The sequence below is a fragment of the Podarcis tiliguerta genome, assembly GCF_965153285.1.
Source record: "Podarcis tiliguerta genome assembly, chromosome: Z".
Classification (NCBI taxonomy): Eukaryota; Metazoa; Chordata; class Lepidosauria; order Squamata; family Lacertidae; genus Podarcis; species Podarcis tiliguerta.
In genome coordinates this window covers 18,242,202-18,266,531 of record NC_139553.1, presented here as the reverse complement: position 1 = coordinate 18,266,531, position 24,330 = coordinate 18,242,202, and the positions used below count along the sequence as shown (strand labels likewise).

The 24,330-nt window shown below is 48.6% G+C and overlaps 1 protein-coding gene across 2 annotated transcripts in view; it reads right to left on the bottom strand.

The window, feature by feature from the left end:
- NOTCH1 (notch receptor 1) overlaps window positions 1–24,330 on the bottom strand; it is a 97,170-nt gene that overhangs the window by 50,875 nt on the left and 21,965 nt on the right. For both annotated transcript variants that reach the window (XM_083423265.1, XM_083423266.1), the window contains 6 exons: window positions 7,978–8,240; window positions 7,520–7,858; window positions 3,564–3,686; window positions 2,469–2,702; window positions 2,145–2,300; window positions 813–998 (listed from right to left, as the gene is read on the bottom strand). In XM_083423265.1, coding sequence (XP_083279391.1) covers window positions 813–998; window positions 2,145–2,300; window positions 2,469–2,702; window positions 3,564–3,686; window positions 7,520–7,858; window positions 7,978–8,240 — 1,301 coding nt within the window. The remainder of the gene's footprint in view (window positions 1–812; window positions 999–2,144; window positions 2,301–2,468; window positions 2,703–3,563; window positions 3,687–7,519; window positions 7,859–7,977; window positions 8,241–24,330) is intronic.

The window sequence follows — 24,330 nt, the reverse complement described above, 5'->3', positions numbered from 1 at the left end:
ATAAAAAGAGAGCAAAAAAAACCACAATACATCCAAACACAAAAAAACACAAAAACAATTTAAAAACACACCCGATATTTATCCTTATCTTTCATTAACTTATTTCCTCGACCTCCTCACACCTCCCTTTTTTGTATTCCAGTTATTAACTATATCAGCAAATCCTTTCCATCTTTCACTGCTTTCTATCATTTAATTTCCTTAATTTATTTTAATCTTATCTTACCATCAAAACCTTAAAATTTATCTACTCCTTATAATATTTCTACTAAAGTCATGTAATTTCATTCCAACATTTCCTAACATTCATTAATTTTACAATATTTCTCTAAATAGATTTTAAAATTTTTTTCCCCCAGTCTTCTTCCACCGTCTCTTCTCCCTGGTCTCAGATTCTGTCAGTCCTTTCTATCAGTTCTGTATAGCCCATCAACAGCTCCCAGCATCATTCACAGGCACTGGCTATGCTGAGAGTCAGGTTTGATGCAGTTAAGAGTGTTGACTAGGACCTGGGAGAGATCAGGGTTAAAATCCCCCACCCCCCAACCTGGCCACAAAGGTTTCCAGACAGGAACTTGGGAGCCAGTGACCGCCTCTTAGCTTAAGCCTAACCTCACAGGGTTGTTGAATTAAATAAGGAACAGAGGAAGAACCATGCATGCCACCTTGAACTCCTTCAGGGCGGTGTGTGTGTGTGTGTGTGTGTGTGTGTGTGTGTAAGTGAATAATAAAGGGAGCTGGGAGTTCAACAACACCTAGAGGGCACACTGCTGGGGATACCTCCTGGGTGGTACGTAGAACTGGGCACTCACCTGGCATGCAAATGCAGTGAAAGACCCCGATCTGGTCCAGGCAGGTGGCATCGTTCTGGCAGGGGTTTGAGGAGCACTCATTCACATCAATCTCACAGCGGGGGCCAGAGTAGCCTTGCTGGCACTGGCATTCGAAGGAGCCCTCTGTGTTCAGGCACTTCCCCGCATGCTCACAGGGGTTGGCACCTGTTGGGTTCAGAACCATTAAAAAGACATAATCAGCATTCTATATTAGCATTACTGGTCTTCCGAGTTTGTACTGAACTGTGTTAATTCTTTACTACTCCTGTGTTCGCCTTTGCTTTATCTATATGCTGTCGTGAGTTTTTCAGTTCAATAAATATTGTTTGCTCATTTGTAACACGGTTGTTGTTGTTGTTGTGAGATGCTCTGAGCTTGGCACTGCCGTTGTGCCCCCCCCCTTCCAGAAAGCAGAAAACAAATATTAAATCAAATCCAAATTGAACACACACACAAAAACACAGTGAAGAGAAGCAGTAGCTCCCAAAGGAAGCAACAGAGCATGACTGGGGATGGTGGCCATGGATCGGGACCTCCCAGCCTGCACCTTTCTGGTTCCTGGCCTTGTCCTTCCCCAAACTCTCTGTTTGCATGTAGTTTCCTGAGGTGGGTTTCAGGATTCCACTGTACTCCTTGAGTATTTCTTATGATGACCTGCTCTAGCTAGTTCCCTATTTTGGGGGGTCCAAATGTTGCTAAATAATGCAGAGTGTTAACTATGGGCAGATTCAATGCCCTTCCATATCCGAAGTGCTGTGGGACAGCAGGTATGCTGGCTCCCCTCTTTCCTTCAAGGTATTATGCCCCTGTTAACTATCAGGAGCTGGAATCCACAAAACAATGTATATCTGTTCTGCAATTACTAAACTGGAGTTTGGCAGCAAAATAAATTTGGCCCCTTTGCTGACCAAGGTCAGTTCAACTTTATGTTAAAAATCTAATGGAAGATAAAAACATAAACAAAGGCATCAATGGCAGCTAAATTTCTATCGGTGAGGAAAAACCAACACCTGAAACCAAGAGAGAGCATTTTCAGCGAGTAACTCTGTCAGCCGGGTTTCCAGCATTGCAGGGGGTTGGGCTAGATGACCCTGAGGGTCCCTTCAAACTCTACGATTCTAACTCGAGATTACAGTTGTTGTTGCTGTTATTTTGCATTTTGCTACTTTGTTCTGAAGTCCTTGTGTGAGGCATGCTTTTTTTATTTCCTGTATGCTGACTGTATTACATTGGGTTTCAGGCTAGAACAGACTACGCAGGTCCCTTTCCACTGGTTTTTCTCCCCGCCAAGTCCTCCCTGTGCCCACTTACCAAGCGAGCATTCATCCACGTCCTGGTTGCAGGCAGGCCCCATGTAGCCAGAGGGGCAGGTGCAGATGGCCTTCCCAGTGACTGGGTTGGTGTCGCAGTTGGACCCATCATTGCAGGGATTGCTGATGCAAGCATCGTTGAGGTGGCACAGCAGACCTGCAAGGAAACGGGCACAGGTGCTTAGAGAAGAATGCTTGCAGGGGGGGCTCCGACCCTCCCTCTCTCAAAAGGGCCATGGCCACCCACCCCAAAGTGGCACCCCTGGTTTCGTGCACCAACAGAGGAGAGAGCTGGGACCTTGCATTCAGCTCCCTCGATCCGCACCTGTCCGTCCATGAGGGCACTCGCAGTAGAAAGAGGCCACACGATCGTGGCAGGTAGCTCCCACGAAGCAGGCAGCGTTGGCACAGTCGTCAATGTTCTCGCTGCAGTCCTCGCCTGTCCAGCCGTTGACACAGACGCAGTTGTAGCTGCCATGGGTGTTGTGGCACGTGCCCCCGTTCTGGCAAGCATTGGGGATCAGCTGGCACTCGTCCACGTCCTCTGCACAGTACTGGCCTGGAAGAGGTTCACAAAATCATAGAATTTGAAGAGTTGGAAGGGGCCCAAGGGGGGGGTCATCTAGTCCAGCCACTGCAAGACATGAATCGCAGTGGGGCGGAGTAAAGAAATGAGTTGGACATCACCTTTGCCCTCATTGTCAAATGACAGCAAACTTATTTAACTCATATAACGCAAGGTCCTCAGTAACAATCGTGATAATTGTAAGAGTGGGTTGTTTACAGCTAAGTCCTATGCAGAGCTGACCTACTAAAATTTGGGTGACCTGAGCGAGTCAAATTCACCAATTTCAATAGGCTTACTTTGAGGAGGTGTAATGTGGGATAAGCCCCAGCAACATTATTAATGGTAGCAAGAGCAACAACAATAATAGTTGTAGCTAAGGCTAATAAAATGGCAATAACAACACTAATACAGTGGTACCTTGGGATGCGAACGGGATCCATTCCGGAGCCCCGTTTGCATCCCAAATGGAATGTAAGACGTGTCTGCAGGTCACGTTTTGCCGCTTCTGCGCATGACGTCATTTTGAGCGTCTGTGCATGCGTGAGCGACGAAACCCGGAAGTAACGCACTCCGTTACTTCTGGATTGCCGCGGAGCGCAACTCGAACGCGCTCAACCCGAAGCACATTCAACTTGAGGTACTACTGTATTGCGTATTTCCTAATGCATAACTTTCAACATAAATCTGTAAAGGTCTGCAATCTTGGCATCTTAGGTGTTCCCTATGAACAGAGAATGCATTGGAAGGGTGCAGCTGAGCCAGTCTTCAAACCATGACCATGACCCTCCCTGGAGCCAAACCCTCGCCTATTCCCTAGTCCCCCACCCAAAGATATTGGCCTTCATTCCCTACCTGTCCATTCAGGGGGGCACTGACAGTTGTAGGTGTTCACCCCGTCCACGCAGGTCCCTCCATTCTTGCAGTTGTTCCCTGGGCAGTCGTTGAGATTTTCCTCACAGTTCTGACCAGCAAAACCTGCCAGGTGTTTGAAGGTGGGGAAAGAAAAAGGGGAAAGGAAGAAAACGTGTGTCAGACCTGGTTTTTAGCCCCCTCTGACAATGGGAGAGAAACAGCAGGCTCTGTTACTTAGTGGCAGAGGATTCAAAATTGCTCAGCTTGCCAGAAAACCTCAAGAGATGCTGTCAATCTGACTTGATCTGAAATGCCATCCAGTCTCAGAAAATATGGGTGCCCCATTAAAAATTACTGGAAATTTACCTTATATATTGGATTTGGAGCCTCCATGCTTGCTTAAGAACTTAAGAAGAGCCTGCTGGATCAGGCCAAAGAGGGCCCAGCGTAGCATAGACAGTCACCAGCCAGGTGCCTCTTTTGGGAAACTCTCAAGCAGAGCACAACAGCAACACTGCCCTCCTGAAGGTTCCAGTAACAGCTATTCAGAAGCGTTTATTGCTTCCAAATATGGAGGCAAAGCATCGCCAGCGTGCCTAGTAAACTCTCCTCTATGAATTTGTCTAAACCTATTTTAAAGCCATCCTAGTTGGCCATCGCTCCTCCTTGTGGGGGGTGAGTTCCTCAGTCATAACTATGTGCTGCATGAAGAAGTCCATTCTAAAAGAACACAAGCTTGCTTGTTTCTTCTCTTGGGGGGCTGGGGGCTTGAACCTTGCTGGTTCAAATACAGCACACGGTGAACTGGGTGCCACCCCTCGCTCTCCAGACATGTTGTGACCCTACTAATGGGACTCCCCCTTTTTCTCTCTCAGCAGGAGCTCTTGATCCCTATGGGAGGATGGTAGCTGTAGTTCAACAACAATCTGGAGGGTAAAAGGCTCAGTTCACATTTGTTCTTGGAGCATCGCTATTTGTTTGGTTTTTTCCAGAAACTTAACTGCTGCACCCTGGAGGAACCAACACGCCTGAATTTGCATAAGACTATGTTTATGTTCACTTTTATTGAGAAGCCAGAGTAGCGAGCCCCCGGGTACAAGACTTTGCAGAAAAGCTGTGTGAGCATCTGGCCACGGCAACTTGTTTCTACCTAAGCTCACAAGAGAGGAGCTGTATAATAATTGTGGGGAGAGAATGCAATACGAAGTGTGTGGGAGATTCCAGTGCAGGAGCTCCATCGCCTGGTGTCCTTCCATTCAGCACAGCAGGAAAACAGGGCCCAGAAAGGAAGGAACTGCACTGCAATTGGGGGTGGGGGTAGAGAATGGGACTGGTGCCACACAGACTCCGCCAACCACAGGGTTTTATAGCGGAAGGGCCCTGCCCGCTTCACCTCCTTTTAGCTCCCTGTGCCGTCCATGATGTAACCTGCTTTTCTCTTCCTGCTCCTGTCGCTCTCTCTCTCTCCCCCCCCCCCATGCGCAAGGAAGTCCTCCTAGCATCCTGACATTTGCAGCCCGAAACAAGGGGTCCATATCTGCGACAGGAACCTAAGAAGAGCCCTGCTGGGGCTGGGGCTGGCCAATGGTGCACCTCGCCCAGACTTCTGTTCTCCCCGTGGCCAACCAGATACCCCCGAAGGAAAGAACACAAGAAGGACTCAGGCACGAGAGCGGCAGCAGCGCTCTCCCCCTTTTGTGATTTTCCAGCCGGCTGGCATTTGGATGCATACTCTGCCTCCTCCCAAGAAACCAGCTCCATCAAAGTCTGAAGGCACAGCAATGGACCCAGACACAGTAATGGACCCAGAGCCTTGCTCGTTTCCACACAGAAAGGATCTCCCACCCTCAAAAATAGAAGAGGAGGAGGAGGGAAAAGGCAGGATCTTGTTTGATCAAGGAACCCTCCTTCTCTGCTCTTCATTGACGCAGATTTCTCCAGCTGCCACCCTGTGTCCTCAACTCAGGGTGAAAGCAATATACTTGAGAGTATACAGTGAAGGAGCTGGAGAAGCAGGTTCTGCAAAAAGATACACACACACACACACACACACACACACACACACCTAGAAGTGAAGCAACAGCTGTTTTGACTGCGGGCTGCAAGGTGGTTTTTTGTGTTTTGTTTTGTTTTGTTTTAGCAAACTCCTACTTCCTATATGTACAATAGAAGCTGCCTTTTAATGAGTAACGACAAATGGCCCATTCCGTCCAGGACCTCCCTACACTGGATGATAGTGGCAGTCTAGGTTTTCACATGGGGAGTCTCCTGGAGATGCTCCTGGGGGTTGGATTTGGGGCCTTCTGCACAAAAACGCAGCCCTCTCCCTAAAAATAAAGTTAAAATTCTGAATAAAACAGGAACAAGTCAGACCAAAAAGCCATCTAGCTCCATACTGTCTACACAGATGGCAGTGGCACTCCAAAGCTTCAAGAGGAGTCTTTCCCCGCCCTTGCCTGGAGATGCCAATTGGGGATTGAACCTGGCACCTTCTGCATGCAAAGCAGGTATTCTACCACTGAGCTACAGCTCAGAGAAGTTATTCTTGTCATGAAGATGCCGTGATTGGAGGAAAAATAATGTCCCCTGCCTGAAATCCTGGAGAGTCACTGCTGCTGCCAGTCAGAATGGGCAATATGGAGCTAGATGGACCAATGTCTGACTCGCCACAAAGCTGTTAAATTGCTGCCTCTCTGGCTGCTGTTAAGAGGCACAGAAAGAGGACTGGGTGTTTTTAAAAAAAGAAATGCAAAGAATAGGCAGCAGGTCAGACAAAAAGGAAAAGAAAAAAAAAATAGTCATTTGTGAATGCTAAAAAAGTAGGGCAGCTAAGATAAGAGGAAGCCTGATTCGTTCTTCTTTGTTACTTTTTGAACTTGTGCCTCTCCAAACTGATTAATCTTTCAAAGAAGCCCAATTGACCAATCTAAGGATCCGGCACCAAAGACACTTCGCAACTCCTTTTGAGCCTGTCCCAAGCAATTAATCAGCTGGAGAGGCACCAATGCTTTCAAACTCAAAGCAGCACATTAACAGCAGCAGCAGCAGCAGCAATAGGGGTCTTAGATAAAGTTAGCAGGCAGTTGGGATGGAAAAAACAACAACAGGGGAAGAGGGCTTTGTTTTTGAAGAGCCCGGCAGCAGCAGCACACTCCTGTTGCGATAACTGACCCCTCTCTGCCCCTCCTGGGTACACGGAAGGATCTGATTGCTGCCTGGGAAACGGACTGCACTGATACTGAGCAGCACTTTGGGTGGGGAGGAAACCTATCTAAGGGACCTCTAGCTGCAGATGTCAAGCCTGGGTGCCACAGGACAGGACCACTAGTAGCCAGGTTGCTATGGGTAGCTTGCTGGAGGGAGCAAAGAAGCCCCTCTTTGCTCTGGGTCCCGGTGGTTTGCATAGGGCATAAAGAGCTGCCGTATAGCAGTTGGGCAATTGAAATATTCTAGCTTTATATCCTTCGCACTGAGTGGCAGCTCTCTAGGGTCCAAGGTAAGGAGATTGTACTGGGGGTTGAACCTGGGACCTTCTGCTTGCAGAGCACTGAGCTACAGCCCTCACCCCAAAATAAGGGAGGATTCTGGCCCTCATGGTTCTAAACAAAGGTCTGAATTAACCAGGTAGGGCAGGAATTGCTCCCTGCCTGAAACCCTGAAGAGCTGCTATTAGTGTAGACAATGCTGAGCTGGTTGGACCAATGTCTCAGCATTGGGCAGCTTCCTGTATTTCCATTTAATTCAGCGCTTTGTTTCAGAACTCTTGAGGACTAGAAACTCCTCTCCACAAACACCCTGGTGAAGGGCTGGAGCTCAGTGGGAGCCCCATTCTCTGGCTCAGCAGAAGGCAGCTTCCTACGTACCCACCCCCACCAAGGGCTCGCGGCCACTAGAAGCCAAGGAGAAAAGGCAGCTTCAAGCAGCCAGCAAGAACCGGGCAATGCCCCCATCCATACCTGGCAGGCAGGTGCACTCGTAGGTGGTGTCTCCGGTCTGCCGGCAGGTGCCTCCATTCTGGCAAGGCGAGGGGTTGCAGGGGACGTAAAGGTGCTCGCAGTTCTGTCCTGTGTAGGCCTGCCTGCAGTGGCACTGGTAGGAGCCCACCTCGTTGACGCAGGTGCCGCCGTTCTTGCAGATGGCGGGGGAGCGGCTGCACTCGTTGGTGTCCTCCTTGCACGTGGCCCCATGGAAGCCCGGTGGGCACTTGCACACATAGGTTGATTCGAAGGGCACACACTGCCCACTGTTGGCACAAGGGTTGGAGGCGCAAGGGTCTGCCTGCTGGCACGTTTTGCCTAGGAAAGGGGCGAACACAGAACACAAGCTTCCTTTAGAGAAACATTCTGAGCTCAACTGATTTGGGACTGATAATAACCTGGGTTTGCTGGTGCTCAAAGACTTGCTGCCCGCTTACCTGACCATCCTGGAGGGCAGCGGCACTTGTATTCCGTCAGCGTGACAAGGTCACAGCTCCCTCCATTGTGGCAGGGGCTGCTGAGGCACGCGTTCTCCTCAGGAGTAAGGCACAGCTTGTCAGTGTAGCCTAGGTGGCAGGCACAGGTATACTCGGCCACGTTGCCACGGACGATGGGCTGGCAGGTGCCCGCATTCTTGCAGGGGTAGCTGAGGCACGGGTTCTGCAGGTGGCACCGGCTGCCCACATGAGAGCTGGGGCACCTAGAGTGAGGAAGAAGGGGACACATCAGGACTAAGGAGGGTGGTGGCATGGCAGCATTTACCCAAAACAGCAACCCTCAATGGATACATTGCACCTCCATTGCCTCTGAATGCCAACTACAGGAGAGGAGACTGCAGTTGCACTCAGAACACATCAGTGTTTAAAATTCCCAAGGTGCATTTTGCTACTGGCGCAGGTCCAATTGCAACTATGTGGAGATTTCTGGGCGCAAAGTTGGCAACCACAATTTAAAAACCTTTGCCTTAGGCCATAGTTAATACCATTTCTGCTGTGTTGTGTTTCTTCTTGTATACTGGGACAAAGGAATTGTTGTAGAGCAAGCTATAGTCAAGCAATGTAGCTGAGATCATAGAATTGTAGAGTTGTAGTGTCCAACTCTCTGACAAGTAAGGCACTCCATTGTAGTGACCACAAACTAGGTTTAAGGTGACCATTGGCGCCTAACTTATATATCTAACACTGCTTCCCATTGGGGCATCTGGTTAGCCAACGTGAAGGTCTACCATAAGAGCAGAACCTCCATCCCCAGGAGCAGTCTAGCTCTGAATACCAGTTGTTGAGAATCACATGTGGGGAGAGTTGCTGTGTGCTCAGGTCTTGCCTGTGGGCTTCCCATAATAGGCATTTGGACACCCACTGTGAGCACAGGGTGCTGGGGGGGCCCTTTGGCCATATCCAGGATCTAGCAATGAATACTCAACTGGTAGTAGGAGGTCTTCCAGGAGACTTTCCCCAACATGTTTCAGGTACCTCAGCAATCCATACAATGCTCAGGGCAACTGGTTGGTGGGGCTGATTCAACCCCTCCCAGCATTCTGCATGAAGAGGAAGGGGTTGTGCCCCCAAACTATCACCTCCTGCAGCCCATGTCTGCAATTGACACCTGCCACCTGAAAAAAATGCCCTCTCATTTCCAGGACAGGACAGGTAACCTGTATATTCCGCAGGGCCACAACAGGCTTTTTGTTACCTCTTGTCACACATTTGTGGGTTTCTCTTGGATTTATAGCCCATCCCATTCAAAAGGTTCTAGGTGGGAAGCAACACATTTAAAAACAGCTGAATAAACTGTTACTGGGGACACAAGAAGAAGAAAGAAGGAGGGCAGGGCCTCAAGGCTGTAAATTCTTAACAGCCCTGCCATTAAAAGCCCCCTGCTTCTCGTCTCCACAGTGGCTAGACAGATGCTTCTAGGGAGTCCTCAGACAGGGCAGAAACTCAACAGGCTTCTTTGCTTCCCACCAGCCCAGTAACTGATACTTGGAGGTAGACTGCCTTGGAATGTGGAGGTTCCACTGAGCTGTCATACCTCATAGCTGTGATTAAATGTGTTCCCCTCCTTGAATTTTGTCCAGCCCCCTTTTAACAACTCCTGGCCCTTATATCCTGCGGAAAGCAGCCATCTCACAATTTGCACTTGCCCCCAGACTTGCTGCAAATCAATTTCACTGAATGACTCCTGGGTTCTGATGTTATGACAAGAAACAGGGGTCACTGAACAAGATAAAGGCAGGCTTCCCACAGAAGTGAAACTCAATCCCCTGGGTTTTTAAATCACAAACTACCCTCAGCTCCTGCAAAGACCTGAGCTGGAGAATCACAAGCAATCCATCAACTGGCCAAGCCTTCCACAGCCCATGGGAACCCTTTTTTCACATCCACCTTAGGCACCCCTTTCACACCCTGGCCACACACTCCCCCCCCCCAATGCCCACGAACCACCTGCCCCAACTCCTCCCAGAGCCACCGAGGGAGCTATAAATCTCCCAGCCTTCAAAGAGGCAGCTCCAAAGATCAAAGAGCCATCCCTGAGAAATCACACCCTTTTTTGCTGCTGGACTAGATGGGCCATTGTCCTGATCCAGCAGGCCGTTCTTACGTTCTTATGCAATGGAAGCCAAAGAGCGAGGGGCCCACTCTGCGCTTGTCAACAGGTGAAGCAGCCCCCACCCCTATTGGGTGCACAACCTTCAAGACAACTGCTTCGTCGTTCTCTTCAACTATAAGCTCCCTTCCAAAAGTTGTTACCTACAGCTAAAAAGGCAGGGAACAAGACCCCCCCCCCCAAATGCAACATATGCCAGATTATCTAAGTGTGAAAGCGCTTCCATTTTTATTTTCTCTCTTTCTTTCGAAAAAAATAGAGACATCCTAGCAGCAAACACACCCATCCATCAAGTGGTCACTGGCAGAGCCATCTGTTACCAGAAGCCAAAAGGGCCAGCTCGTTAATAAAAGAGAGAGACCCTAAACAAAACAAGGCAGCATGTGGCACAAACACATATGGGCCAGAGAAAGAGGCGGATTTGCAGATGTGAGTATTCCATGTAAAAAGATGCTCTGAGATTCCAGAAAGCTACAATCATTATTTTAAACCAGGAGAAAGTCTTTCAGCAGCAAAATCCTGTGCAGCTTGAATATTTCTTGCGGCCCCAAGTTTCAGTGCTTTGGGTGAAAGGAAGGTATTTTAAGGGTAGCCTAGCAAAAAGGTGGCAGTTTCTTTTCCTGCAGAGGGCTGCAGTGGTGATGTGGGCTGGAATTCTGGAGAGTCGAAAACAGCCCTGCAATATAACCATTGCAGCATTATGCCTGGTGTGGGTGGGAGGATGGAGAAACACTCCAGAGCCCCCATCTCTAACGTGCACATTACATCATGTACAAAAAAAAAAATATTTATTTTAAGTTCCGAATGCTTTTTTAAAAGAGCATCCAGTCTGTGTGCAAGCACCTTCCCAAGTACCAACCACCTCGGACCCTGCGATTGTCTAGTGAAGGCTTGTTGGGAGCTGCTTAGTTGGTGCTGACCTGTGACTGGGCCTTTTCGGTGATGGCTCCCCAGCTGCAGAATGCCCGCCCTAGTGGGGTGCAGCTGTCTCCATTATTATAAGCTTTTCAGGAGGAAATTGAAAACATTCCTGCTTACCCCAGCCCTTAGGAGGCGGAAGACAGCTGCTCCAGGAAGCCTCATGCTAATAGGATGGAAGAATGTTTTTTAACTGGAGTTGTTTTTAGAATGCTTTTGCTTTGGTTTTAAATGGTTTATCTGTTTGCCACCCTGGGGTCCTTAGGGAGGAAGGACAGGGTATACCGTATTTTTCGCCCTATAGGACGCACTTTTTCCCCTCCAAAAATGAAGGGGAAATGTGTGTGCGTCCTATGGGGCGAATGCAGGCTTCGCGGACCTCTCCGCAAGCAGCGGGAGCGCTCCCGCTGCTTGCGGAGAGCTGCCTGCATGCTGAAGCCTGCGCGCGCTGAGCTCAGCGCGTCCAGGCTTCGCGGACCTCTCCGCAAGCAGCGGGAGCCAGCGCTGGGCTCCCACGGCTTGCAGAGAGCTGCCTGTTTGGGGGCTGGGGTCGAGGGAAGCTCGAGCTTCCCCAACCCCGCGCCTGGGGGGGGGGGGAAATAATTTTTTCCCTTTATTTCCCCCCAAAAAAACTAGGTGCGCCTTATGGGACGGTGCGTCCTATAGGGCGAAAAATACGGTAAATTGAATTAAACAACCACCATCACCACCAGTGCGAGGCCTCTCCAAGCAATTCAAATGCTTGGTTTGGTCTGAATGGGGCAATTTAATATTCCTGCCTCTGGCCTGGAACACTTAAATGTGGACTACACTGCTGGGCTGTTCTGAGCAACTCTCTTTGAAACATAGCATTCCTACCTGCAATGCTGGCATAACAGAACTGCACTACAGAGCTGATATAGACGGCTCCCGTGTCCCAAGAGAACAATGGACACCATGGCAGGAACACTGTGGGCTCCTCTCTCAGCTTTAGCCTAACACCCCACAACTTAAGAAGATGGAGGGGAGGGTCAGGCCGCTCAGGACTGTTGTGAGGATAAAATAGGGAGAAGGAGACCCACGTACACCAGCTTGAGCCCCTTGAAGGGAAGAAGGTGGGGTAGAAATGCAATAAAAAGATAATAAATAAATCCACCGGATTCAGGACATAGAAGCCAATTCTGGTTCAGAGGCTGAACTTGGCCCTTTGCAAGTGAAACTCTGCCTGTATGGTAGGGAGAAAACAGAGAAAAGGTGTCCTGTGTACCATAATTCCCCTCTTTCTTTTCCTTTTTTTCCGCAAGGCTGGTTACATGAACAACCCAAAGAGTTCAAAGGCGGCAAATGAAGGCCCATCCTGTGCCACAGATGCCCGAACAAAGGGCCAGGAGACAGGTGGGTTTGTGCTAGCCAGGTGTTGACAGGGGCTGTCTTGGGAATATCCCTTTGATTACAATGATGGCGATTATTATTAAGAAGCGCCCTGTGTCTGGATTCTGGAAAGAGAGAGGGAGGGAAAGTTCCCTCCTCTCTCTCTCTCTCCCTCTCTCTCCTTCTCCTCACCGTTCTCAACTCCCTGCACCCTCCATCTAACTTTGCCACGACTCTGCCATCCTGCACAAAGAGGACTGCAGCTGGCTTCAGCCCCAGCCTGCTCTTGCATTCATGGAGAATAAGCAGCACTTTACACAGGGGGATGGGATGTAGCAAAACTGCCACAACATGGAAGGGCAGCCTTTTGAGGCACAGCCCATTCTCCTAGGGCAGCCGCAGGGTGAGTGCCAAGAGCTTTCCCCGCTGCCACCCACAGATCACCGCGTGGGGTGCTGGAGGCATTTCAGGCAAAACTGGTACCCGCCAATTTAGCCCCACAGCCAGTGTGGTCTATGGCCAGGAGTGATGATTTGGAGCCATCGTCCTGCAACATCTGGAGGGCAACAGATGCCCCACACCAGATAAAATCTCTTCTACCCACCCAGAACCATGCTGGTCATTTGCAACCTAAGATTGCTCAAGGCTCCAAAGGATCAACTCCTTGCAGCATCTCCAGGGAGGGCTGGTAAAGCCTTCCTGCCTGACCCCTGAGAGATACTGCTGCCAGTCAGCGTTGGAAGGACTGAGCTGAAATAACGATGGTTTGACTTGACGCTCCCTCTATGTCCTTGCACTGTTGCTATTATGGGGCTTCAAAACTGCTCGGCTTTGGGTGGTCCACATTCAACACTTTGAAGACCTGGGAGGCCAAAATGTGTCCAGATGATATCAATAAAAAACCCGGGGGGGGGCAGCAAAAACACCAAGTGGGAGACCAAGGCAGGAAGTAGGTCAGCAGAACCAGCTGATCCAGAGGGAGCAAGGAAACCAAACCCCCAAATGTCCTTCATGCAAATGGAGAGAGAGAGCAAAGGAAGGAGGCAGCCAGCAGCCACCCCTTCCTCCTCCAGCTCCACAAACTCCCAAGCTCCCATTGTTTGGGGTCCTTGTGTTTGTGAGAATCCGAGGACATTTCAAGTTAATGAGATGGCATGAGCCAGGCCCAGTGAAAAGTGGGCATAACAGAAAGAGAAGAAGGAGGAGGGGAAGAAGGGGAGGGGGAAGGAAAAAAAGGAAAGCAGGGCATCTGCTGGGCAGACAAAAGGGTGCCAGGAGCAGGTGCGCATGTTAATTAGAGGGTCAGAGCAGCTGCTCTCCCGCTCGCCAGCCAATGTGCTGTTCCAGAGGACCGAATGCTGCAGGGAAGGGGGAACTGCAGGGGGCTGGGCACACACACATACACACACACACTGCTCTGTTAGGGAATTCAGCTGCCTGCTTTGGCGCTGCTCAGGGGAAAGGCGCCAGCGAGATGGAGGCACAGGGCAGCAATGGAGGCATCCCGAGGATGGCGGCTGCAGGGCTGCTGCTGCATGTGTGGCTACCAGCGGCTGCACCCTCTGGCACTTCCTGTGGTGGCTCCCTCTCTTCCTTCTCATAAGCTCAGATGGGAGAAGCAGATCACCCCAAGTGCATGGCGCTGGCATTAAACAGTGTGTGAAGTGGGAGAGGTTTGTGAGTTGTTTAAGGGAAGTAGCAAACTTCCTTATTTCAGCAGCCCACAGCTGGATATCTGTCTGCATTGGGGCCAACCAAAAGAAGTCACGAAAACAGCTGAAGGTCCCAAGTTCCCCAGAGCTTCTGCTTGAATAAGTTAATGCAGCGCACATCTGAACTACGGAACTCCCTCCTGCAGGAGGCGGTGAAAGGCGCCAGCTTGGATGAATTTAAAGAGACTCATGGAGGAGAATAAGGCTAGCAATAACTACAACTACTACCACCCCCATCGTTCTGCTCAGACACTGAAGTCCAGCACCGAGGGCCTTCTGGTGGTTGCCTCGCTGCGAGAAGCCAAGTTACAGGGAACCAGGCAGAGGGCCTTCTTGGTAGTGGTGCCCGCCCTGTGGAACGCCCTCCCACCAGTTGTCAAAGAGAAAAATAACTACCAAACTTTTAAGACATCTAAAGGCAGCCCTGTTTAGGGAAGCTTTTAATGTTTAATAGGTTATTGTATTTTAGTGTTTTGTTGGAAGCCGCCCAGAGTGGCTGGGGGGACCCAGCCAGATGGGCGGGGTATAAATAATAAATTTATTATTATTATTATTATTATTATTATTATTATTATTATTACTACTACTACTACTACTACTACTACTACTACTACTAGCCATGGGGATTATACTGTGCTCCCATGGTCAGCGGCAACAATGCTTTTGAATAAAAATTTCTGGAGACAACATGAGGGTGAGTGCTCTTGTGCTCAGGCCCTGCTTGCACATTTCTCTGGCATCTGGTTGGCCACCATGAGAGGAGGACGCTGGACGAGGTGGGCCACGGGCCTGAGCCAACAGGAACCCTCTTAGGTTTCTCCTCCACTGTTGGAGGCAGTACGCCTCTGAATACCAGTTGCAGCAAACTGCAGGAGGGGAGAGAGTTGCTCTTGTTCTCAGGTGCTGCTTGTGGGCTTCCCATAATGGGCATCTGGTTGGATCCTGTGAGAACAGGATGCTGGACTACATGGGCTACTGGCCTGATCCAGCAGCCAGGCTCTTCTTGCTTACACAAATGCAGACCTGATGAAGAGTTCTGGAAGTCTCAAAAGCTTGTCACATTTCTTGAACAACTTTTTGGCCGATACTATCTTACTGCGGACACTCTCCGGACCGACTCGGTTCCACAGATGTTGTCTGTGCAGCAGTATGCCATCCAGCCAGCAGTGCTCGCAAATTACGCTGTGCGCCACGTCTGGGAGTAATTTTGCTCTTCTACATTTCCCACGAACTTTACTAGTAAGGAAAATTGCCTCATATTTGTGAGCCACTTGCAGGAAATGCTCTCATGTCTTTACAAATAACAATGAAAAAACCATACTTTGCCTCGGTAATGGACTGGATGAGAGCCAACAGACTGAAACTCAATCCAGATAAGATTGAGGCACTGTTAGTGGGTGGTTCCCTAGACCAGATGGGTGGGAAATCGCCTGCTCTTGATGGGGTTATACTTCCCCTGAAGGAGCAGGTTCGTAGCTTGGGGATACTCCTGAATCCTTTGCTGTTGCTCAAGGTTCAGGTGGCCTCAGTGGCCCAGAGTGCCTTCCATCAGCTTAGGCTGGTGGCTCAACTACACCCCATCTGCACAGGGAAAGCCTAGCATCTTTCATCTATGCTCTGGTATATCTGGTCCAGTATATCTGAAGGAGCGTCTCCACCCCCATCGTTCTGCCCGGACACTGAGGTCCAGCTCCGAGGGCCTTCTGGCGGTTCCCTCACTGGGAGAGGCCAAGTTACAGGGAACCAGGCAGAGGGCCTTCTCGGTAGTGGCGCCCGCCCTGTGGAACGCCCTCCCATCAGATGTCAAAGCGATAAACAACTACCTGACATTCAGAAGACATCTGAAGGCAGCCCTGTTCAGAGAAGTTTTTAATATGTGACATTTTAGTGTATTTTTCATCTTTGTTGGAAGCCGCCCAGAGTGGCTGGGGAAACCCAGCCAGATGGGCGGGGTACAAATAATAAATTATTATTATTATTATTATCTGGTAACCTCAAGGTTAGATTACGCAATGCATTATATGTAGGGTTACTTCTGAAGATGGTTTGGAAACTTCAGCTAGTGCAGAATTCAGCAGCCAGGTTGCTCACCGGAGCAAGACGGTTTGAGCATATAATATTACATCGATCCTGGTCTGACAGCACTGGCTAACAATTTGTTTCCTGGCCCAATTCAAAGTGCTGGTTTTGATCTATAAAGCCTTAAACAGCTCAGGACCGCAATACCTCAAGGACCGCCTCTTTCCATATGAGCTTACCTGGACCCTGAGATCATCTTCTGAGGCCCTTGTTTGTGTGCTTCCTCCCCGAGAGGTCTGGAGGGTGGCAACACGAGAAGGGGACTTCTCTGCAGTGGCTCCCCATCTGTGGAAAGCTCTCCCAGGGAAGTTCACCTGGCGCCTTCATTATACATCTATAGGTACCAGGCAAAAACGATCTTTTTAAACCAGGCCTTTGGTTGATTTGATTGACATCCTATGCCCTTTTAAAATGTGGGGGTTTTTTTGGTGTGTGTGTAGGGGGGTGTTATTGGGTGGTTGTTTTTATTTTTATTATATATTTTGCGGTTTTATATATTTTGATCTTGCTCTGTGAACTGCTCTGAGACCTCCAGGTATAGGGCGGTATATAAATTCAATAAATAATAATAATAATAAAATAATAATAATACTATAGACATCATTGGAGGTGCAAATCCTTGCAAAATCCATGTAGTTTGGGCTTAGCCAAACTATGGATCCAGGGGGCAAAGATTCTCTTAGTAACAATAACAAAAAATACAGTAAAGGCTTGCAAAGCCACCCTCTACACTGCGAGTACGACTAGCAACAATTACAATCCAGCAGCTTTAATTTTATGATATGATATTCTCTGATTTATGATGGTTAATAAACTACTTTCCCAACCACACACTTTTTTTTTAATCACTTGTTTCTTCCCCATTTTCTGTATTGGGCTGTCGTCAGGTCAAACCATATTTGAATGCTGATTTTAAATTTGTTTTAATTTATGTGTTTTAATTATTCTTCTTACCTAGTTTATTTTTATTGCTTTGTATTTATTACAATGACACTTCTAAAATGTTGGAAGCTGCCTTGAATGCCAAATAGGGAGAAATGTTAGATATAAATACATTAAACAAAGAAAGAAATAGAATGATAGCTAAGATGGTAGAGAATGAGACTCTTAATCTCTGGGTCATGGGGTCGAGCCCTACACTGGGGAAAAGATTGCTGCATTGCAGGGGGTTGGACTAGACGACCCTTGTGGTCTCTTCCAACTCTACAGTTCTATGATTCTTGGGGGAAATTCCCCTCCCTCATTCCCTACTGGAATGTAATGCGGTTTGGCTTAAAACGAAAACAATTAACACCTGGATCTACTGAATGAAATTTGTGCCTTATAGACATTTAAATTAAAATGCATTGGTTGGGCGGGGGGGGGGGTGAACCCCTCCACAGGCAGGAGGAGGCAAGACAGTAGCTAGGTCTCTGGGTGGACGAGGCAAGCATTCAGACACCCTCAAAGGTCAGAGCATGGGTCAGGAAGGTTTATCCTGCCTGGGCCAGATTGGTCCCGTAGAGATCCCTCTGTGGGCTGGATCATGCATGAGCATGAGTGAGCGTGCCTGCGAATGCACATGCGCAGATGCAATTTCCAGCGCCACAGAAGCGAGTCCCCATGCCTCGCTGCGCCACTTTAGTACAGCGCGTGAGTGGGCAGCGCAGTTGGGGGGCGGCTCGTGGGCCAGTCAAATGACCTCTGCGGGTCGCTTCTGGCCCATAAGCCTTAGGTTGCTGACCCTGGTCCAGAGTAATAGTGCTTGACTCCATTTGGTTGTCTGACTGAGCATCTCCCAACCTGTGTCCCTGCGATAAAGGCTCTTGCTTATCTGCTGGAGAGGTTGGCTCTTAACCCTCCAGTGGATTCAAGATCTGCTGCAGATAAGAACCAGATAAGCTCACGGCATATCTATCTGCCCTGGTGAAGATCTTCCGTTGGAAACTAAACCGTTGCATTGACCCACCATTCCTAGAGTGTGCATGTGTGTTGTGTGTCTATAAAGACAAGCACAGCTCTCTGTGGCCCCGATGCCTGCAAATAAAAGCTTGGAAACTTGTGTGGGAAGAGGGTGCTTCAATTCTCAGAAGTCCAAACGAGGCTGAAGAAAGCTTTCTGGTGGCATGCAGAGCAGGGAGGCAAACTGTCGCATCCTGTCAAAGCTCTTTGTGGCTCCGGGGCCCTTCCATTACCTCCCATCGCATCAGGACATGACATTTAATCTAAGAATGCCACAGCACCCACCCGTCAGCTTCCCGTGTAGGGCTTTGCCAACAAAGTAATTCTTTTAAAAGCACAATCTTGGAACTACCACAACAAAACTACCCATAAATGCAGGTGCTTAATCTAATCTGTTCACCAAATTTTGGGCTTTTCTTTTGAAAACTGGCTCTGTGTGCAGTGAGCTCGGTGTATAATTTCTGCTAACACATCACAGTTTGTAGTGGAGGCTGTAGGCAGCAGTGCTGGGCACTGGAAGAAGAGTTGCCTTGGTCATACTGGCAAAGGAAGCTCTGATTTTTCTGAGCGCAGCAGTGCAATTTGGCAAAAGCGTGTGTGTAGGTGCACAAATTCATTGATCTGCCTGATGGTGTTTCCAATCAAAAGGAATCACAGAACTGCAGAGTTGGAAGGGACCCCAAGGGTCATTTAGTCCAACCCCCTGCAATGCAGGAATCCGAACTAAAGCATCTATGACGGATGGCCGTCCAACCTCTGCTTAAAAACCTCCAAGGAAAGAGGGATAATCCACCACCTTCTGAAGGAATCTGTTCCCTTTGTTGTCAGAAAGTTCTTCCTGGTGTTTAGTTGGAATCTCCTTTCTTGTAACTTTTAGCCATTGGTTTGGGTTCTACCCTCCAGATCAGGAGAAAACAAGATACAGACACACACACACACACACACAAAATTTGTACCTATGTGGACAGTGCTTCATGCATTTGATGACATGGTCACTGGCCCAGGAAAGTGCACTCTACTAGCAGTGCATATGAAAAGGATCTAGAGGTTCTTAGTGGACCACAAGCTCAACAGCGTGATGCAGCAGCAAAATAGCTAATGCTATTCTAGGCTGCATCAACTGAAGAATAGACCAAGGGAAGGAATAGTCCCGCTGCTTTATTCTGCTATGGTTAGACCACACCTGTGTCTGCATTCTGGGCACCACAATTTAAGGAAGATGTTGACAAGCTGGAACACGTACAGAGGGGGGTAACCAAGATGATCAGGGATCCGGAAACCAAGTCTTATGAGGAATGGTTGAAGGAGCTGGGCATGTGTAGCCTGGAAAAGAGGAGACTAAGAGAAGACCAGGTAGCCGTCTTCAAATATATAAAGGGCTGTCCCATGGAAGACGGAACAAGCTTGTTTTCTACTGCTCTGGAGGGTAGGACTCTCAATGGCTTCAAGTTACAAGAAAGGAGATTACGACTAAACGTCAGGAAGAACTAGCTGTGGAATGGATTCCCACAGAACATGGTGGACTCTCCTTCATTGAAGGTTTTTAAGCAGACTTTTGATGGCCATCTGTTATGGATGCTTTAGCTAAGATTCCTGCATCACAGGAGGTTCCAGCTCTACAATTTCACGATTCTACAAATATACGTGTTGCGTCTTTCAAAATGCCACAACATTCTCAAACATTTCTGCTGTAACAAACTGGGTGCATCCTAGAACTGGCTCTCTGCTTTTCTTAGGTGGCGTTTGTTGGAAACGAGGGAGATCTTAGCTGGTGCCTGTTGCAATTCACCAAAATGTGCAGTCTGAGTTAAGAGGCAACAGCATTTCTCACAAATTCTCCTATAAAATTCATTTCGAAGAAGAGACCTGTTGGATCCGTCCAATGGTCCGTCTAGCCCAGCATCCTGTTCTCACAGTAGCTGACCAAATGCCCCAAAGGGAAACCCAAAAGCAGCGCCTGAGCACAAGAGCACCCTTCCCCTCCTGTGGTTTCCAACAGCTGGTATTCAGAAACATTGCTGCCTCTGACTCTGGAGGCAGAGCATAGCCATTGTGGCTAGTGGCTATCGGTGGCCTTATCCTCTCCATGCATTTGCCTAATCTTCTTTTAAAGCCATCCAAAATGCACAAGTGAGTTCTATAGTTTAACTATGCACTATGTGATGAAGGATGTTCTTCTACATGTCCTGAATCTTCCAACATACAGCTTTGTTGGATGCCCATGAATTCTAGGTTTAGGAGAGGGAGGAAATATTTCCCCAACTCCAGCTTTGTGCCGCCCCCACATAGTTTTATAAGTGAGAATGCTAGCTACCCCTTTGGGCAACTGCCTGCTTGACCTCTAGGGAAACTCATAATGGCGAAGCCCAATACTTTCCCTGAATTAAAACTGAAACAGAGCCGACAGTCCTCTGGCAGTCTGGAGCCTGTTTGACAAAACGTGTGTGCCCCCCCCCCCGCCTTTTGTTCTCTTATTTCAATATTTCCACTGTTTTTCGGAGCTTTTCTGCCTTTCTACCAGCAACAGGTTTTGTCTCCCCTACACTCTCCCTGTATAGAAATGCCGTCTCCTAACACAACCCCAGGCAGATGTTTTGCTGACCTTTAACCCGCGATCAATTCAAGAGGTTCACCGTTTTTCTTTCACAGCCTCCAGCTCACCATCTGCCACCCCAGGGACAGATGCCACGCACACGCACCCCCACACATCGCACACACTCTCCCCCCTTAAAAAAAAGCCTCACAGTCCATTTCATTCTGCCCTTTTCTCAGAGCGGGGGGAGTCCCTATTCCCACCTTACGATGGATAAGCCCACTGCCAATCTGACACAGAAATCAAAAGGTCCATCACGGGACAAGAGAAAGCGTGAATTCAGGAGGGGGGGAATCTGTCTGCAAAGAAAGAAGTTTCCCATGGACCATAAGGCATCCCAGCTCCACAGCCTCCCTCCCTCAAACTAATTCTGATTCATTCATTTTTAAAACTGCCTGTCCGTTCAACTTGAGGCTTGTTTGTTTTTACCAGGAAGGAACACAGAAAGTTGAGGAGCAAAAGCTATACAAAAAGGCCTAGTCAAACCAAATACAGTGGTACCTCGGGTTAAGTACTTAATTTGTTCCGGAGGTCCGTACTTAACCTGAAACTGTTCTTAACCTGAAGCACCACTTTAGCTAATGGGGCCTACTGCTGCTGCCGTGCCGCCGGAGCACAATTTCTGTTCTCATCCTGAAGCAAAGTTCTTAACCTGAAGCACTGTTTCTGGGTTAACGGAGTCTGCAACCTGAAGCGTATGTAACCTGAAGTGTATGTAACCCGAGGTACGCTGTACCTTTTAGCAACAATGGAAGTTACGATCTTATTGGACCCAAGAAGAAGGAAAAGCTGGGGAGTGCGATCGAGAAAACTGGTTAGGAAGTCTCTGTGAACTGGCTGGGCCCACCAGATTAAATCAGGATTCGAAGTTAATTCTCAAACTGAGGGGGGTGAGTTTAGAGGTTGGCTTTTCTGACTAAGGCCCCACTATAGATTCGAACCTGCATCATATCACTTTTGTGGCTTCCTCTAAAGAATCCTAGGAGCTGTAGTTTGTTCAGGGTGCTGTTAGGATCCCCCCCCCCCCATATTCCCCTCACAGAGCTACAATATTCACAGAATGTCTTCGCAATCAATCTCTCCTCGTGAGGAACTGTGGGAGTTGTAGCTCTGGGAGGGAAGTACAACATGCTGCATCTTAAACAAGCTACAGTTCCCAGGGTTCTTTGAGAGAAGCCATGACTCTTTAAAGCAGGATCATACTTTAAATGTGCAGGTGGGGCCTACGAAGCAGTTCCTACTTACACTGGGAAAATAACATTTCACTCTGCCTCAGTGAGACTCTTTGAAGTATGGGCAGGATTGAACATCTTGGGTTAACCCCTTAAGTCCAATGGATAGACTGTGCTAACTTTGCTCCAACAGTGGCTACAACCCAGTACTTTCCAATGGATCTTGTAGGTTTCATACTTCATAAGAACAAAGGAAGAGCTTGAAGGATAAGGCCAAAGGAGACTCATCTAGTCCAGCATCCTCTTCTCACAGTGGCCAACCAGTGGGAAAACAGCAAGCAGGATTGGAGCACAAGAACCCTCTCCTCTCCTGTGGTTTCCAGAAACTGAATTTCTGTACCATCAGTGTGCAGGCAGTTTCCTGGCTAACAGCCATTACAGTGGTACCTCGGGTTACATATGCTTCAGGTTACAGACTCCGCTAACCCAGAACTAGTACCTCAGGTTAAGAACTTTGCTTCAGGATGAGAAAAGAAATCGTGCTCTAGTGGTGCAGCAGCAGCAGTGGGAGGCCCCATTAGCTAAACTGGTGCTTCAGGTTAAGAACAGTTTCAGGTTAAGAACGGACCTCCGGAACGAATTAAGTACTTAACCCGAGGTACCACTGTAATAGCCCTGTCCTCCATGAATTCATCTGATCCTCTTAACACCATCTAGGTTGGTTGCCATCATTGCCTACTGTGGGAGTGAGTTCCACAGTTTAACTATACCCTGCATGAAGAAGCACCACTCATTAAGTGAGATCAGCGCTTGTGTGAACCAATGAATTAGACCGGTTTCTAAGAAAGTTCTAGGATTGCAAACTAAATGCCCTCTAAAAAAAATTTCCACACCAAATCCTGCTAACTCTCTGTCATGGAAGCTGCTGCTCCCCAAAATCTTTATCTGTTGGAATCATACCGGCTCTGCCTGTCCCCCCCCCCCATGGTAAAACAACTCAAGGGGAAGTCTGGGAATAGAAAGGTCACTGCCTTTTAATTAGACCCCCCGCCCGCCTCCACATTAATTAAGCACTAAGAGTTTCCACCTCTGCCGCTCTGACAACTGGAACCCTCCCAGGTGAGCTGCCAGCCCAGCTCCATAGCTGACAGCTGCACTCTCCCCAGCAAATTCCCTAAGTCCTCCTGATTACAGGTATCACCTGGTGGAGATTATAGAGCCCTTCTGCTGCTCCAGGTGCCGTTTTATGGCCCTGCCACCTAGCCCTGTATCTGGAAAGTGCTTAATGATTGATCCATGCAGAGGCTCAAAGTTTGAAGCTGGCTGTAAAAGTCAACAGAAAAAGTGCCTCTCTCTCCACTCTCTGTCCCAGGATGTGCCGCCCCCCACCGCCCCAAGGAAAGTTTGGCACTTCTACTCTGGGGTGTTTATAAAGATTAAAATATAAGGGCTTCTTTTCTCCCATGCCTGGGAGAACTGGAAGGAATATTCTGCAAGAAGAGAAAATAGGTTTCTCAGCAATCCAGTACAGATATCGCCTGCCTGAGGTCTAGCAAGTGTTTTATGACACCCATCAAAAGGGGTTGCCGCTCTCCATAAACTGCCTACAGCCACTCCAGGAGCAACAAAAATTGGGGGAAAGGCTGTAGCTGGGCGGTGGAGCATCTGCTTTGCATGCAGAAGGTCCCAGGTTCAATCGCCTGGGGCATCGGCACGTAAAGCTGGGAAAAGACTCCCTGCCTTAAGTCCCGTAGACAAAACTGAGCTGCGTGGATCACTGATGGGGTCTGACTAACAGAAGGCAGCTTCCTTTGGTCCCCAAAAGTGGGAGATGTGCCCCTAAAACAGTAGCCTTCAACCTTTTTAGACCCAGAATCCAAACATGCATTTAGGGACCCATTTCTTGACCTTTTGATGGTGGCAGTGCTCCTGTTGCATACCACTAGTATGGTGGTTCTCAAAGGGTGTGACGCACCACACTAGTGTGGCAGGAGAGGATGGCAAGTGTTGTGGGGAGTTTAAAGGCAATCAAAGGAGCATTTAAACAGTTCAGTGTAGTTTAGTACTGTGTAGTACAGGCGGCAACCATTTTGTGTGCACCCAGTTTGACTTCTCCAGCCCAAACAAGCATCAATCCAAGTTTACAGTGGACCCATCCTCAAAGAGAACTTCGTTGGCTACTGTATGAACAGGATGCTGGACTAGGTGGGCCGTTGGCCTTATCTAGAAGCCAGACTCTCTTAGATCCTTTCTTAGAAAGTTGCAGAGGCTCTCAATCAGGCAAGGCGGAGGCACTTGCCGCTTGTGGAGAGCTAATCTGTGCTGCCAGGGAGTCTTTCATCAGTTATCCCAGATAAGATAGCTCAATCTCATGACTCAGAGCCTCTCCTTCCAAGCAGTTCCTGTGATTCCAGCACA